Here is a 19095-nt window from a genome sequence, read left to right as displayed (position 1 = left end):
AAGAATATATATATATATATATATATTTTTTACTTGACAACCCACCGCCGCCTCGGTGGCAGAGTACCGGAGAATTATCTCTTCTTTTTGATCTGCGTACAATGTGGACCAAACAGAACACAGTCTCCGGCCGCCGCCGTTGGACGGAATACCTGCCGACTTCTGGAAAGGGCAAAGAAGAAAGAAAAGTTGACGGGGAAGAAATGGGTCCCACGACCGCCTTTTTCCGAGTGAATTTATTTGTTTTTTTTTTTTTTTTTTGCCCTTTTTCTTTAGGATCAAATCTAAGTGAGAGTCAGAGGAGAGAACAGAGAGAGTCACGCGGGATACACAAAAGTGTAATTTGCAATAATTTAAGATAGAAAGAAGAAGAAGAAGAAGAAAAGAAATAACATAAACAGGTATTTTGTTTGTTTTTCTTTATTATTTTTTTTTTCAAAAAAATTATTTTAAAGAAAGAGAGATAATAAAGAGCGGACCACAAAGGAATTTTAGAGCTCGAAAGCCAAAATCCAAAGCCTCCATTTCCATCTCTCAATTCCTTTTCCATTACCTCTCTCTCTTCCTCTGATTTGCAGAGAGAATCCAAAGGACGCAGAACCCCAACATCAGAAACACCACAGTTTTTCATTTTTTTTGTCTGCAAGAACAGAAAGACAATACAAACACACCCAGTTCGTTAAGTTTTTTTTCCCCTTTCAAATATTCCAATCAACGCCTTATTTCTTCTCTTATCCATTATTAAGAAGTAAGTTCTCTTCTCATTCTTCTTATTATTATTTTTACTTCTCTCTCTTCCCCTCTACTTTTTTGTTTTCTCGTTTTTTCTTATTTCAGTTCATTCGTAATTTAATTCTGATTATACCCTTACCGTTATCAGATCTTTCGATTGTTCTTCCATATAAGGAAGGTGGGTTGATTTTGATTTCTTGATTTCGACGGTTTCTTTATCTGTTATTGGGATTTTCTGGGTTTTATCTAGATTTTGAGATCCGTTTTTCTCTTGCCCTCATTTTTTCCCCTTTTTCTATTTGATTGGAAAGAAAGGCGTGCAGTTGGGCAAGCTTTTGATTTCATTCTCTCTGTTCCTGTTTGTTTGTTTGTTTTGTTTTTTTTTTCTTCCTCCAATTGTTGATGGTGTTTTTGTTTTTAGGACTAGTTTTGTGGCATTGTGTTTTTAATTATATTACTCTCGATTTTTTGATTTTAAACTCTTAATTGAGACGATTGGTTTGGTGAATTCAGTGCGAGAATTTTTCAATTGTTTATTATTTATTACTTCAAAAGTTCCTGGAATTTTTTTTAGATACTTTGCTTTTTTTCCCCTTCTCAGTAGCAATAGCTTGTTCTCGGGTATTTCACGATTTGGTGATAGAAAAGTTAGGTTTCTAAATCTGTGGCTTTCATCTTTTTATATAAAAAATTTATAGTTTTAGTAATAAAGCTGCATTGGGTTTTGATTATATCGACTAGTTCTGTATTTCACAACCCCCTACCCCCAAATTTTTGAGTGGATCTTGGGCTTTGGTTTATTGATTCTTTCTAGCTGTGGGATTCTTTTATTTTATTTTTTGACTAGGAAAGAGAAGGAAGGAAGAAACATCGGATCGGATTGGAATTGTGAAATTTCGGGCTTTAAATTGGTTGCATCTTAGAGAGATATGTTGGAGGATCGCTCCTTTCTAGCGTCGAGGGTGTTCTCAAGCTCTTGCCAGCAAGAAACTCAGTGGGCTTGCTTTAATTTAACATATCGACTCGAGGTTGGAATGGGAAATGGGAAACGCCCATCAGATCATGATGGAGATGAGTTTGTTAGAACCTCTAGTTCTTATGGTAGAAACGTCAGACCTCGATCTTCGAGGAATCATCATCCAAATGATGAGTCCGATTCTGGGGATAGTTCTGATTCCGGCTCTTTAATCTCTCCCATTGGTCGGGACAACTCTATTAATTGCTTAATTCGCTGCTCCAGGTCTGATTATGGTTCTATTGCTTCCTTGAATCGAAGTTTCCGTTCATTAATTCGTAGTGGCGAGCTTTACAAGCTGCGGCGTTTGAACGGCGTGATCGAGCACTGGGTTTACTTCTCTTGCCATCTTCTGGAATGGGAAGCTTTTGATCCAATTCAACGCAGGTGGATGCATTTGCCAAGGATGGATTCGAATGAATGTTTCATGTGCTCGGATAAGGAGTCCTTGGGAGTGGGAACTGACCTTCTTGTTTTTGGTAAGGATTTAAACTCCCATGTCACTTATAGATATAGTATATTGACAAATTCCTGGTGTCCTGGAGTTAGTATGAATGATCCCAGATGCTTGTTTGGGTCTGCTAGTAAAGGGGAGATAGCAATTTTAGCTGGTGGTTGTGATTCTAATGGCAACATTCTTAACACTGCTGAGCTTTACAATTCCGAGACTAAAACATGGGTGACGCTTCCAAATATGACTAAACCAAGGAAGCTTTGTTCTGGGGTTTTCATGGACAAGAAATTCTATGTTATTGGTGGAGTTGGAGGAAGTGAGGCTAAGGTTCTTACATGTGGTGAAGAGTACGATTTAGAAACTCGAAAATGGACTGAAATTCCCAACATGTCGCCTGGTCGTAGTGCTGCAGCTAGGGACAGTGACATGCCAGCTGCAGCCGAAGCACCGCCTCTTCTTGCTGTGGTGAACAATGAACTCTATGCTGCAGATCACACTGATATGGAGGTTAGGAAATATGATAAACAAAGAAGAGAATGGTTTACAGTTGGGAGGTTGCCTGAACGAGCAGTTTCAACTAATGGTTGGGGGCTTGCATTTAGAGCTTGTGGAGATAGGCTTATTGTTATTGGTGGACCAAGGGCCATGGGGGAAGGTTATATAGAACTCAATTCATGGGTTCCAAGTGAAGGACCTCCAAGGTGGGATTTGCTTGCAAGGAAACCATCTGCAAATTTTGTGTATAACTGTGCTGTGATGGGATGCTGAAACTTTAAAAAAAAAAAAAAAAGACAAAAAAAAAAACAAAAAACCAACGTGTTCTGCTATGCTCTCCAATTGATGGTGTCTCCCACTTCAACTTGCAGATGAATTGCTCAAGATGGGTTTGTTTTCTTTCTTCTACACATGATTTTAGCTGATGAGTTATTTCCCATACTCTCTTCAGATATTTTCAACCACTGCGCAGGGAGGCGTGGGGAGGAATCGATTTTACTCAAGATTTTATAGAAAACTTTCCATGGAAGGCGATCTTAAAAGGAAAAAAATTATATATATATCATTTATTCTCTCTCAAAAGACTCATTTTTATTGCTTCTTCCATTGATATTGCATCCTCCTTCCCCCCAATTATTGGCTTGAGATATTACAAAGATTGATTTCTTGTTAGGACAGTTATCATAGTTCCCAATAATTCAGTACAATAGAAATTCATAGCTCACTGAGTTACTGTTTTCCTGAAGCTTTTATGAGTAAACATGACTCTACTTTTCTGCACTCCATGAACATTACCATTGACCTTTTGATCATATGTGTCTTCATGAAATGAAATAAGTTAGAGGTGGTGACTTCTTTGCACATTTTTGTTTGTTGTACTGAGTATTCTTCCTCCAGTTCTTTGAATTTTATCATTGAACCTCTTCTTCATATTTATCATCTGGACAAGTTGTGTTAGCAACATAAAAGAAAAGGGTTCACATTCCTTTCCTTTAAAAACTAGTTGCAAGTGTTGCTATTTTATTCATATTATACCCAGCAGATTTAAAGCCTGCATTAGCCAAGTATATTTACTTGAATGGAAAATGATGGTAAAAGTGATCACTCCTCATTTCTTTGCAGTTTCGATGTCGGTTCTCATTTTGTTTTTGTGCTTTTTTTTTTCCTTTACTGATTTCCATTATGTTAAGGCAATTTGGAGTTTGCTTTTGCTCTTTTTTTCAACTTTTTAGTTGTCGTCTTTTTTTGATTTAGCGTAGAAACTGGTTTCCAGCCTATTATTAGAGATTCCTTTTGAGCTCTATAATAATGCTCATCTTTGACATAGCTAACACTTTTACCTATTGTCTATGTCTATGTTTTTGTCCACCCATTTTTACACTTTTAACACTGATTGGGTCAATTGTCGGATTGGAGCAGTATAATTTTGAGTTGGAAAGTTATGAGTCTATGCTGGATATCTTAAGTTACTTCATGATTTTTTTTAGTACAACTGTGGAGATGAGGATCGAACCTCCAATTTCTATAGTGAAAATTCGTATCAATTTCTATTGAATTAAGCTCTTTTTAACTTGGTAAATCTTGAATTATATACATAGAGAACTTTTGAAATGATCATACACTCATTTTTATAGATTTACACTTTCTGAAATTCTTTCATTTGTGCAATTTTAAAACAGGTTTCAAAATTTTGGAATTTTCATTCTTTTTCACCGTGCCTAATTCCATTCCTAAAATCAAAATGAACAAAAAACGGAAAAAAAAGAAAAATCTAGTTTGCAGACTTGAACTCTTGAGTTTCTTTATTATGGATTGATCTTCAGTGTCATTTGCATATGACTTGATATATTTTCTTTTTTATAGAACACTAACCATATGGAATCTAATATTGGTAACGCGACAGAAGTAATTTTACTCAAAAAGATATTCTATAATCAATCTCAACCTACCGTGTTATTCTCGTTTAATTGATTCACTCCATGTATTGTCAAAAAAAAAAAAAAAAAAAAGTTTTAATTAAAGAAATATTTGTATTCAAAAGATAACATTCATTGCATTTAAGGGGTAAAATATCTATGCATATGTCCATACATTTGTAAATTGATGGGTTCAACATCAATATTAAAGAATAATCAATATCATTAATTAATTCCAATATAAAAATATATATTAAAAATCTACAACTTCATTTGGAAGTAAAAACGACTAATACTAATTTAAATATGTATTTTTTTATTTAAAGAAACATTTATCATCTTTATAGTTTATTGATAACCACCATAAAATTGAAAATTTGGTATGGATGCTGATTTTTTAATTCTTGATTTTAACAAATTACAATTTGTGGCTTATTAGTTACTATAACTCTCTAAAAGTTGTTTAAGTTATAAAAGAAGAAAACGATTTCGAAATTGTTAGAAGGGAGTAAACTATATATTTATATTCGTGTACCTTAATTCTTTTAAACCACTATACCAAATCAATCTAAAGATAGGTCAACTGGATGTAATCTCTCTTTAATGCTGTGTAATTCATGTCTAAATTCTAAACTTCATATTTTGTATCTATTAAATTCTTGATATGTTTCAATTTTTTTAAAACTAGAAATCTGAAATGCATTAAAGTAATAAAAGGGTGGATGTTTCACAATCCAAATCTACCATATCAACTCTTAGAAGCTGTAATAAAGATGAAGGGGGAATTTACCCAAACATGAGATAATGAAGAAAATAAAATTTGAAGCCCAAAATTCTCAGCTTCAGCATCAAGTAATAGATTTTGGACCAGAAAAATCACACCTATGTTAAGACTATTTTGCAATAACATGGTAAACAAAACGATACCTCAAGTTTAAATCTCCAGTTTACTCAGTTTTAAACGGTTGAAATTTGCTACTTTAACCCAACCCCAACCCATTCGGTTTGAGTTAGATTTGGTTCAAATAAATGAAAATTTTGTGAGTTAGGATTGTCCATGATTTCATCTAAAATAATCTAAACCAATTCAAATTAACCCAAATTTATTGTTAACTTTAAAAAATATTTTTTTTTAAAAAAACTTATGATACAATTATATATATATATATATATAAAAGTTTTATTTTTTTAGATAATTTATTTCCCGATAAATCTTAGGAATAGTTTTTTTTAGTACTTTAGAAAGAAAAAATTCGTTATATAAATTGAAGTTATGTTTAAATCTTAATTTAATATATAAAAATAATTAATTTAGATTTTTTGGGATTAACATCTTCCTTCTTCTTTTCAGAACATAAATTTAAATAAATAATTCGATTAATCCGAACGAACCAAACTCAAATGTTTCGTGGTTGAGTTAGGTTGGTTTCTTTTTTCAATAAAGGTTATTTGGATTGAAGAAATTAACAAATCGAACAATTGGATTGGATCTAAAAAGTCGTTCAACTTAACCCAACCTAACCTACGAACATCCCTATTGATTGTAATTTGAAAATATATCATTTCATTTTCAAATTGTTACTGCTTGGGCTGCCCTCATTTTCTTTTATATGCTTTGCCACTTATTTTGTTTTTGGTGTTGTGCATGGATTTGGGTTCTTGAATACTCTTTCCTTTTTTTTTTGTTGTTGCAGATTTTATATTATTCTTACTGTTTTCTGGTGGCTGTGTATTCACTGCCTTTGTGGTCTTCTTGCCTTTCATGGCCTAATATATGTTGCTTGCCTCTTCCCTTTGAAGGCAAGCTGATTAGCCACATCGTGATTGTGATCAGTGAACTACTGCTAAGATTAGTATTTTGTGTATTTTTTTCTTGTGAAATTGCTGGTGCGATCGTGCAGTGGTGATAGATTGTTGTGTGTGATCGGATTAGAGAAACTCTCTTAGTAAAAGAGCTTGGTTGAAAGGTTGTTCAACCAAATGATGAAAAGATTGTTGAAGTATCTCGAGACATAGATGTGGTTAGATCGAATTGGATTATCCATTATCTTATATTCACTCTCTCTAATTTCATCCTTACGATACTTACATGTTTATGACTTTATATTTGACTAGTGAGAAAGAGCCGTAGTATCACTTGCTTTTCACAAATACAATCCAAACACAAACTTTTAGCTACTTTCATATCATAGGATTATATTTATAGTCATTTATTGACTTTTTTAGTTCCAAAAATTGAGTAAATCTCATCAACATGTTCTATAAATAATGCATTTAATTATTCTTTAACAAGATTATTTGTAAATTGTGTTATTTAACAAATGTAGCGGTCAGGAGTTAATCCGCCATAGGAGGTGGACTCCCACATATTGGAAGTCATCAAACTTTTCGAACATGAAATATTTTTCTTTAAGTTGAAATTGGAATTCTCATTGAAGATATTATTTTTGTTGAGAATATTTTAATTTTCAATATTTTTGGAATTTTTTTAAAAAATAATATTTTTTAATAAATAATGACAAAAATAGGGTTGGGGGAAGTAATTTAAAAAATATGTGTTTTTGAAAAGTATCGAGGTATTTAGGGTATTGAAATCGTGTACCCGATACACGATTTCCATGTGGCATACTCGTGTATCCGATACACGATTTCCATGTGGCAGTACTCGTGTACCGGATACACGAGTACCATTTAATCCAATCAGCTGACCACGTCAGCTGACTGGTGGACCGGTCAAGCAAACTCGTGTACCCAGTACCCGAGTTCACTTATAATTTTTTTAAAAAAAAAGTTAATTATTAAAACTTAATTCCTTCATTGTTGCTTATAATTTTTTTTTAATTGTTAAACTTAATTATTTTATTATTAAACTTAATTATATATTAATCTACAAGGAAAACATCTTGCACTCATATAAAAAAAACCATGATATTAAATAATATTTAACAATTAGTTCTTTTGAGATTTGCAATTTGAAAATGATACAATATGAGATTTAAAAACGACCCCCTGGCCCTTACTCCTCATGGGTTGTCTTTGTGTCCCTCTAAATTAGGTTCACCCCGTTGTCGTTGTCGTCTACGACGAATAGTCTTCGATCGGTGTCAGCAACATTGAGTCGTCTTGTTTGTTGAATAATACTTTCTACGTTCATCAATGTTTGCTGACACATTGAACCCAATTCTGGAAGGTTGTTCTGCACTGAATATTGTTAAACTACGCCGATAAAATTATTCTGTGGAATAAAAAAAAAATTAAACAATATTCATATTATATATATGGAAAATGTATGATTTGAAATATCTTACCATACAGTGCCGTCTGGTGAGATAAATCGTCTCGTGATCGAATTGTACCAAGGAAAGTAGTCGTCTGATACAGCTGGCCCATCTGTTAATTCTCCCTGTGCACAACGATCACGTCGTCCATGCCAGTAAAATAAATACTACACATGGATTCGACGCCAGTCTTGGTCGTGCTTACCTCTTAAATTGATCTGGTGTAGTTTTGAGAGTGTATAGGACAACGAAGATATCGTTTGTCGCATCCCGAACTGTCTCAGCACACGATCTGGATGATACCACTCTACTATATGGAAGCATATAAGAGGGCTAACAGTCAACCAGATGTCTTCACCATCACGACAATAATCAGGTAAGGATGACCAAATCTGTGAGTATGACGTCTAAATAACCTGACGGAAAAAAAAAATAATGAGTATACATATAAAATTTTTTAAATATTCATTTATATACATATTTATTACCTGAATGGGCGTCAGCATGTCGAATGTTTTCCTACACACGAGCAACATATTTGCTGACTATTCAGAAGCAGCTAATATACCACTCCATCTAAAATTATAAAAAATACAATTAATTTATATTCTTATATAAAATGTAACGAAATAAATATATAAATAAAATAATACCTGGCACTAACTGGATGATCTGAGGCCTGTATTATAAGCCCACACTTGTAATAGTATCAGTGGCCCCGCTATTTCCAATGCTTGTGCATTGGAAGCCCGACAAAGTTCTCTGTACAACCAATTTGTGCAACTCCAAGAAAACCCGCCTCCTGAACGTATGGAATAATGCGATGATCAAATGGGATAGTACTTTGTGTAGTCGCCTCCCTCCTCTGACAACTCAACAATATAGTGGACGAACTATCCCATACTGCCTGTGAATGATGCGTGTTTTGTTGGTACAATTGGACAGGATTAGAAGAACCAGACTCCATTACCTAAAAAGTTCAAATTATATTACATAATAGAATCTATAACATAAAAGATACATAAAGTACATAAGAAAATATAATTATATAAAATAAGTTTATTAAATAAATTCATTACATAAATTCATTCCTTTCTTCCAAAGTAGACCCTAGTTCAAACGTTGAATTTGTCATTTCCCAATCTATTTGGTTGAACATTTCCGACGGTACCAACTCAAGATCTTGTTCACCACTACCGTCATTTCCAAATAATTCATCCACTTCAACGTCGATGTCACTATCTCCATCATTTCTAGGTTCAAGAAAATACTAAATCTTCAGGATGCATCGACATATTTATTATGTTTTTTTCAATTGTTATAGTTGACAAAAAAATATGTTAATATGTCAACCCAACAAACTCTAATTTCTAAGTTTTCTAAGTTTAAATCAATCATATATAAACTAAATCATACATAAGCTATACATATAAGATTTCTAAGTTTAAATCAATCCAAACAAATAAAAAAATGTAAGATCAGCCCAAAATCATACATAAGCTAAATCATACATAAACTAAATCATACATAAACTATACATAAGCTAAATAATACATAAACTAAATCATACACAAACTATATATAAACTAAATCATACACAAAACTATACAACATAAACTATATAATACACTAATACATAAAACTATAACATAAATTATACATACATAAACTATATATAAATTATACATACATAAACTATAACTATTTATACATACATAAACTATAACTATACATAAACTAACTATACATAAACTATACAAAAATGTAGGAATATACCCAGCAAAATTCAGTCCAAAAACATGCAAAAACATACATATAAATACAGATTAGCCCAACTAGAGAAAAAAATATACCAAACAAACTTCGGCAGTAAAAAATGTAGAAAAATCAAGCAACACGACCGCTAGATTCGGTGAAGATCAAATGGAGGATTGAAAGTCGAGCAAAATTGAAATTTTGGAAGATTTCGGTGAGGAAAATCGACGATAGTTTCGGTGAGGGAAAACGGTCGGTAGGGGATAAGAATCGTCGTTTCGGTGAGGAAGAAGAAGGGTTGGGCGGACGTTTTAATGCAAGGGAATCGTGTACCCGGTACACGACTTAGGGTAATTGTGTTACACGATTTCTTCAGTCAAACCTGCATGACTGCCATGTCAGACTGGGCGTGCTAGGTGGCTAGGAAATCGTGTACCCGGTACACGAGTTAGGCCTTATCGTGTACCCGGTACATAATTTAGGTGTAATCGTGTACCCGGTACATGATTTAAACACCTATTTTTGGGAATATTTTTTCCCAACCCTATTTTTGTCATTATTTATTAAAAAATATTATTTTAAAAAAAATTCACATTTTTGTCACATTCATCATATTTTCATAGTATTCTCCCCTCATTTTTGATAAGTTTGTTGGAGAGTGATTGGTCATTGTTGTCCTTATTTCTACCCTAAAAAGATGGAAAACAATGTAATGTTAACTTGCATATCTATGTATATACACTCGTGCAAAGAGTCAAAATCTTATTTCGTCTTTTCAAATATAGGATAATGAACCAATATATTTATAAATATTGCAAAATATCAATGTTTATCTTATAGACATATATAATAGTCTATCGTGGTCGATCGCATATAGACTGTGATATTTTGTAATTATTTGTAAATATTTTCAGCAATTTTTTCATTTAAAATAATTTCTTCTTTTTCTTTTTACCTTTTTCTTTACTATATATGATTTAAAAATATATATATATCTTGAAATTTTAAAAAAAGTTGAATATGAAATAATGGGGAAAAGATAATAAAAACGATAAATGTACAAATTTGAAGTTGACTTGACCAGATAAATAGCAAATTTAGAGGTTTCATTTAAAAAAATAACAAAATATTTTCAAAATTATGAAAATGACAAAATCGAATTAAATAATAAAAATGACAAAATTGAATAATAAAAAATAATAATGAAAAATTGTCAAAACTGCCCACACTTATATAGATAAATACTTACCATTTACTACGGTGACTAATGCAGCTTGCCAAATGTCCAATCAATACCTACTTAGGCATTCATACAAAATAAAAAATAATTAAAATCAAAATCACCAACAACTCAAATCCCACATGAAAGAAATTGAGATTTGGAAAGTTTCTTCATGTGATAACAACACCTCTTGTTCTTCCTTCACTTTTCCTTTTTGTCGGGCGACCCACAACACATACTATCATCGTGAGAAATGAAAAATAGTCTTCCCAGGCGACCCAACACAAAAGAAGGTGAGGAAAATCTTTCACCTTCTCATATATAATCTTCCCTAAAACTTGTTTACCCATTTAAGAGACTTTAAAACTGATACAATTACAACGAGTATCACCTATATCTTTTTCACAGGCTATTCTATACAATGTTTCACCCAAACAGAAATCTTTGGATATAATATATAGAGATCTTCATATTTTTTTTAAATAATTCAAGATTTACCTAATTTTTTTAAAAATAAAATAATGCATTTTAAAATAATATTTTATTTGTAATTTTTAGGTCGACCGAATAAATCTTTGTTCTACAAATATTTTTCTCTACTTTTTAGGATTTCAAAACTGGAACGCAATATATTATTTATCCTCGTCATTTAAATAATAAATTTAAAATAATTAACTATTTAAATGCATTTAAAGAATGATTAAAGTTATGAAAAAAGAGAAATTTGAAGGAAGAATGAGAGTCATTGAAAGTTGCTAGAATAATTGGGAGGAAAAACAAAGAAACAAAGAACCAATAATCGTCAAAATACACTGTATTTCTAAAAGTACCCGAAGAAATGAGGTCAATCACTAAACATAGATCATTCTGGGGAAGTCCGATAAAATCTACATCATCTACAAAACATCCTTATCCTCAACAATTTGAACAAGATTCGGATTGTTGGAACCATCTTAGTAAGTCAATTGAAATATAGAAAAATTGTTAGAAAGTAAAAGCTTATCTTAAATATATTCAACAAATTGTTGGAATGACGAGTCCAATTGAATATAAACCTCAAGAACTTGAAAATCATGATAGTGTGAACCTTAATCTCATCTACTATAGAAAAAAAAGTCTAATTCTTTGTAAAGTCATAGCAAAAACAACACGAGAACAAAAATGGCTAATTACTTGTATGTTAGTAACACAATCGTTGATTGAGATATTCATAAAACAAAATGTATATCAAGTATTTTATCCAATCCAAAATAATAATAATATTTACAATATTTCCAATATTTCCAATTAAGCTATATTCAGATAAAGACAAAGTATACGTTATAAAAAAGACCTCAGTTGCATGGCATACGTTTTGCCAGAATCTTCTTATTTTCAGACTTTACCATAAATTCAAACGAAATATCAAATCTTGCTATTTTGTCCCATTTTCCTTTGAATTTCGGATATCTAAGAAATCGAAATCTCTGAATAAAATTTAGGGCCTGGTAGAACACTGGGCTGAAGTGGAAGAGCAGCCCAAAATGGTTGTTGGCCCAGTAGGTATGAAGTAGCATATGACCTTTCGCACCGACGGAGAAATGAGATTTTTTTTTTAATAAATAATTTTAGTATTATTATTGGTTGTTTTTATTTTAGTAAAGAAATGGGAGTTAGGGAGGTGGCATTTGTTTTTTTTCTTCACCTATCATTTTCATCCGCTAGTTTGAGTCATAATATTTTAATTCCTATACATTCGATTGGGCAGTCTTTGTATTAATATTACATCTAAATTTTAATCTTTCTATTTTAATAAATATTAAATTTAGTCCATGCCAAAATAAAAATAAAAATTTAATTTAGTCTTTTAAAATTAAATAATAATAATAATAATAATAATGATTTTAAAGATTTATTGAAATTACATCCATTGAAATAAAATAAAATTCATATTACGTAGATAAAAATAATATTTTAACTTTTTTGGAACTAATGATTGTTTAGCCTTTCTTGTTACACCCTCTTCTAGATTATCCTCTAAATCCAAGAAGGGATGTGAAGACAGTAGTCGTCAACCCTCTTATGACAACTATTGTCCAACCTATACCTGCATACCTGTTAAACCTTATTAGCAATATATATATATATATATAACAGATTTTGAAACTTAAGTTTAACACAACAGTTTGACACAAGTTCTACCCTTACCCTCATCACATGTACAGGCAAAACCAAGGTCTAAACATAACAAAATGAACCACTTAAACTTCAAAATGCTTGGAAGATCCTGAGTAGTGATAGACTGGCACATCTGCTAGGCTTCGGGACGTCGACCACTACCTGTGGAAGAAAACATTTGAAAGTATGAGCTTAAAATGCTCAGTGAGTGACTATTTTAAAAGAAACATGCCTCTGCACATTCATAACATAAACAAACTTATCATAAAACATTTACATTCTCATTTCAAGGGTTTGAAAATAAAAACTGAAAAACATGAAATCATAGCATATAAAAACCCTGAATTACAATTCATCATTATTTCCTGTTAAGCACCTCTACTCCTCTGCCTAAATATGAAGAAGAACCCTTTTGCTCAATCCCTAATAACCTTAGTTGAGAGAGTCCCCTTTTGCTCGATTTCATTAACGTCAATAATATGGGTCATACGTGCACATAGAGCTGAATTGGAATCTGACCACCTTACCATACTTTCGGTGTCAAAGATTCCTAATATAACTATAATTTGGGTACCTTACCATACCTTCGATACGAACATTGGAGTAGGGTTTTACAAGGCACAAAATATTTAAAAACATTTCATGAACATAAACAAAATACTTATAATAACATGACTAAAGTTTCATGAAAACTTGTCATCACATAGTGCTTTATACAGTAATATGTTGGGATTGGTGTCCTAATTCTCCCAGTGGTCGTAGTTTGTAAACTTTTTGTACGCACATTGTTATTAATAAAATAAATGTTATTTTATTTACATTTACTCATATCCAATAAACTAAGATCTATGGTTATTTTATGTAACATAAGCATGTATATGAGACATACAAGTAGATTATACCTTAAGTAATAACTTAACTGGTTTGTAGTATAATGATATAGGAGGGATACCTTATCCGTAGTGTCACTAGGATACATGCGAGCGGGGGTGTCTTATATAAAGAGTTGTAAAGTGCTACAAATGGTCTGATCTTGACCATTCATGTGGATACATGTGAGCAGGGGTGTCCTATACCTTATCCCAGTGACAGTTACGGATTTCCGAAAAACTTCCGCCCTTGGGGTTAGATATTTTTTTTTACAAGTGTTGTAAAGTGCTACAAATGGTCTGATCCTAATCATTCATGTAGATACATGCGAGCGGGGGTGTCCTATATACAAAGAGTGTGTATAAGACCAGACCAACGAATGATTAGTCTCTTTATATAACACCGTTGATAATTGAGACTTATATTTCACTAGGATGACTATAGGTAACATGACCTTAATCTTGAGTCAGTTGGGAACTCTTGCTCATGAGGGCGGTCTTTTGATTTGTATGGGTGAGAGTGGCCAAATTGCCAACTCAGCAAGCCTACTATTTTGAGGATTCGTCTGATTAGGGAGCTGGGAACATCAGCTACACAAGATGGAATTCACTCCTTCCTCGAAGTAGGGCTAAGTAGATAAATTGCTCTTTTAAAGGCTGATTCCGGGTCTTGAACATAGTGGTCACACCCTCTCTTGGGAAGAGAGGACTCAATCATAGTAGGCTATAACTTATTATTCATTAGAGGAGTCAGTGGTACTTAAGGAGTTAGATATAACTACAGGGGCAAAATGGTAAATTGGCCCAGCTGTACTTACGAGCGATTTGTGAAGGGTTATTGCACTGTTGATTGATCATATGGACACATAAATATATATGTAGTGAGAAGAGTGCATCTGTTGGTCTTTAATGGAGTGCCCGGCAGTTAACGGATGATGGATCTCATGACTAAAGAGTTTAGTCAGTTATTCATGTACCGTTGGAGCTTCAAGCTATAGGTTCATAAGGTCCCCCTCGTAGCTCAATGGGTTCAAGTTGAGAATAAGATTTTGGGTTAGTTTGAAGTGTTCAAATTAACAAGAGAAAATTCAATTATATGTGATATAATTAGTATGATGTATGAGATACATTATATGAAGGAATTAATATAAATATGATTTATATTAAGTACCATAAAATAGAAAAAAGAACTATGGTTTATATGTTTCATATGATGAAATATTAAAACTATAGATTATAAATATAATATGATAAGTTGGTTATCATATTTATTCATAATATATTAATTATATGATAATTAATTCTTTTTCTTTAATAACCGATTTGAGTGGGAGGTTATTGAAAGTTTTATGATAACCGTGAGATAAAAAGGAAAATTGGTTTCCAAAATTAAAAAGTTAATTCATTCGAAAATTTCTTATGGAAAAGGGCTATCAACTAAAAATAGTTTTTACTAAGCGATAGCTGTTGAGAGCATACACGATCGTTTAGAGTTGACTATACGATAGTTACTCGTTGATCGTTTCTACATGATCGAGTAGCAAAGTCTATGCGATAGGCTTCAGTTTGCTAAATGATTGAGTACATCGTCTATGCGATAGACAGTGTTCTTATCTCCCACTTACTCGATCGTTTACTCGATCGTATACCTCATGTCTTCCTCAATGCAAGATCATACAGAGCCTACAACTCCTGGATTCTCACACCGAGAATACCAAGGTAACACTTGTGGTGGTGTTCTACATTTGTTCGTGAATCAAGTTGGACTCGATTGGGTTTGAGAAACATTCAGACGTTCATGGAGGCTGTGTTCGTGTTCGTGCTATTGGTTGTTCCGGTTGTTGCATTCGAGTGCATTGTTGGGCGTATTAGACACTGATCGAGGGATACTTGAAGAATGGTTCTTCAAAGGTACGCATACTCTATCCCTTGAATCCTATTGTAGCATGCTGTAATTTCTATTTATGCATAATCTGTATGTTTCCGTTTAAAACTGTAATCATTGTGTTCATTCGGAATGGAATTTGGAACGATCCACTTCCGCTGCTCATGGAGATCTCTGTTTGTGATTTCCTTTATAACATTCTTATAAAATTCCTTTGTTGAAATTATCATGCTTCATCGTATAAACATAAACCTATGGAAATCACATGCTAGTTTTATATTTAAAACCTCATTCTTTGAAATCATAGATCAAGCGATCAACATATAACTAAAGCATGCGTTGAAGAAATCATGGTATTAAAACAATATGTTAAACTGACTATATGCTGAAAATCATTTGTAAAACTACTCATTAGAAATCATTGTGAAAACTTATCACTCACTGTCTTACGCTACTTATCCAAGGGTCTGTAAGTCTCTCTTATTTGTGTCTACCCTGGAATAAGGAAAGGTCCCTTGGTTAGTATCATTAGCTCCCTTATGAGCTTAACAAATAAATTCAACATCGTCGCATACTAGCGATTTCATCGCATCATAATTGAACACATCGCATTGCGTATACTTAGCCAGTGTACCTTCAACTTGGCTTTAGATAGGCAACCCTCGCTATCGGGTACTCAATAAACTCTTAGACATACTTACTTCCTTACTTATGCATGAATGTCGCTGCATATGCTCGCATAAATCCTTGCTAATTTCCTATGCGCTTCGTCACATTCTTTGTCTGATTAGCTGCTTGCTTGTCCCTCGGATGCAGTTGCCTGCTTATTCATTCATTATTTTCAGATTTCAATCTCTAGCTTTAATAACTCTAAGTCTAACCATTATTTTACTAACGTTCTTTCTAAGAATTTGCTCATAAACACTTTATATTTCTTACCTTAGAATTCGAGCATCAAATTCTTCTGAATAGGCTAGAAATCCTTTACTCCTATCGAGCTTGCCTAAAATTCCTTCAATACAACTGAGTTTCAAGTGGCAGCAATACTTCCTTTTAGGCGTCTAAAAAATTTGGCAAAATAGTTTCCCTCTTTGAAAGATATATTTATACTTGGGCTTGCATGTAAGCTTGTCTTAATTAAATACCATATGGCATGTTAATTCTCGATTAGCATTTCTAAGGCTACCATTTAACTCACTAAATAATTAAGCTGAACTCTTCAGCTTAACTTCATCACATGGGGCTTGCGATCACTTAAGCCCTTTCCTAGTCATCGCATACTCCTATCCATCATTACATCAATTGAACGACACCATCATCGCATCAATTCATGGAAATCCCGTTTGCTAACTTCTAAGCCTCTCAACCAACACTTACTTCACGATGCTCTTAACACACTGCCTTAGCATCTTCTTAGAGTGCCTGCTTAGGCAACTGGGCCGCTTGCACAACGCCTACATTGATCCTCACCAATCTCATATGAGATTGGTCGCATACTTCCCATATACCAGCCTCGACCATTCTTTCTCACTCGAGAACCAACTTCCTTCTTCCATGGCCTTTCGTACACAACATGGCTATACTTAGTCGTCATGTCCCCTTTTCGGACTTCTGGCTGCATAGTTCAATAAGACTGGTCGCATAGCGTGACATAACTTCATCCATAAAATTTTATGTTTTATTAATTCCTCTCTACTTCACCCGAAAATTTAACATTCCAAACTTAGAATATTTTCTACCAGTTTCTTCATTTTGACCTTTACATAGAACACAATGAACCTTCCCTACGCTCCAACTAATACAATGCAATCCGATCCTTTCTATTAATTCTCGAATTTGGATCCAACTGTACCTTTAATACCATCGAGTCATTTCAATTTAACATCTTCTGACTTGTAAAATTTAGTAATACTTGGTTGCTACCATTTTAAAATTTTAATATTGTGGTTTAATCATATGGTGCCGTCTTATGACAAAATCTTTTAAAGTTTTCTTTATTTTGTAAGCTGTGAAAAAATACAGCTGCTCAACTAACCATTAAGTATTACTCGTCAAAAGCTTGCTATGATTTTTTTAGAAAGAAAAATTGTAAAGCACATATATTTACTTTTTTAAAAATAGAATATCAAAGTTCTATGCTCAATCCACCCACAATAACTCCTCCTTTTTCATTTATTCCATGGCATTGTAGTATGAAACATCCTTCTAACACTAATGAATGTTAATTTCCATTTTTTTTTCTTCTTTTCGATATATTCTTATTTTCATTCTTCTCAATGTTACACCAAACTTACTATTACATGAACCTAACTAAACAAAGTTGTCTTTTAATTTCTCCGCCCTTACTGCAAGAATTGAAATTAACTGTGAAAACTTATATTCTACCTATCTTAATTCTCATAAAGTTAAATTTCAATTTTCAACTTATTTGTGACTATTATTTAGATTTTTTAGTTGAATATATAAAACAAATATATTTTCAAGAATATTTAAGGTAGCATAATTCAAATTTAGAAGGAAATTATCTCTAAATTTTTATGCAATGGGTGAAGACGGGAGATATTAGGCCAAATTCATGGTCAAACAAAAAAGAAGTCCATCTATTATTTGAGAGAAACTCTCCAAAAGAACTAAGTTTTATTTCAAAATGATATTCCAAGAGTTACAACTCTAAGGTGATTATTTGTAACCTTAAAAAAATAATTAGACAGTTAACTAATTAGTTTTAAAATACTAATTAAACACTATTGATTAATCTAATAATTTCCTCATTAGCTTTCTTGTAACATAGTAGGTTTCTCCCCTTGATACGAATCAAGGACCACCTTTAATTCTTAATAATACTTAGAAGACAGTTGAGTTTTTAGTTCCATAAGTTCTTGTAATTAGCCAAACTCTGAATATCAATCCATTTTGAATATGGTTTTGAAAGCTTGGATCACAAACAAATTAAGAGTAGTTATCTCACATCAAAAAAAAATTTTTAAAAAGTGATGGATTCCAAATACTAAAAAAAATCTGTACATTTGGTTTTAAATCATCTTAATTTGAAGTACTTTAAACCTAGTAAATTTTAGTTGGGCGAGTGATATAGTGCTTTGGGAGTTTTATTTTTATTTTTTTTAGAGTAGGGGAGAGATTTTTATGTGATTGTAATAATTGTTTACATAGTGGAACGTTTTCCTGGTCGGTGATTTTTTTTTCTTCTTCCGTTTAGAGTTATTCCCGTGTAAAGTTCTTAGTTTTATTACTTTATTTTAATTTCACTCTTATTTTTATGTTTCTTCCGACTGGGGGAAATTGTTAGAAATAACACT

The 19095-nt window shown here is 32.6% G+C and overlaps 1 protein-coding gene across 4 annotated transcripts; it reads left to right on the top strand.

Annotated features, from left to right (window-relative positions):
• The first annotated feature begins 253 nt into the window (after positions 1-253).
• LOC120081437 (F-box/kelch-repeat protein SKIP11) lies at positions 254-3557 on the top strand. Of its 4 annotated transcripts, none has more exons than XM_039036296.1 (3): positions 258-401; positions 579-748; positions 1580-3557. In XM_039036296.1, exon 3 carries the CDS (start codon positions 1662-1664, stop codon positions 2967-2969), a length of 1308 nt encoding a protein of 435 aa, XP_038892224.1. In that variant the 5' UTR covers positions 258-401; positions 579-748; positions 1580-1661; the 3' UTR covers positions 2970-3557. The 4 variants fall into 4 exon arrangements, with proteins under 4 accessions (XP_038892227.1, XP_038892224.1, XP_038892226.1 ...); XM_039036298.1 differs by lacking the exon at positions 258-401 and adding an exon at positions 881-910 and having other exon boundaries at positions 446-748; XM_039036299.1 differs by lacking the exon at positions 579-748 and having other exon boundaries at positions 254-401.
• The last annotated feature ends 15538 nt before the right edge of the window (positions 3558-19095 follow it).

The sequence above is a fragment of the Benincasa hispida genome, chromosome 7, assembly GCF_009727055.1.
Source record: "Benincasa hispida cultivar B227 chromosome 7, ASM972705v1, whole genome shotgun sequence".
NCBI lineage: Eukaryota > Viridiplantae > Streptophyta > Magnoliopsida > Cucurbitales > Cucurbitaceae > Benincasa > Benincasa hispida.
The sequence above is the reverse complement of the archived record's forward strand: the minus strand, read 5'-3'. Positions and strand labels throughout refer to the sequence as shown.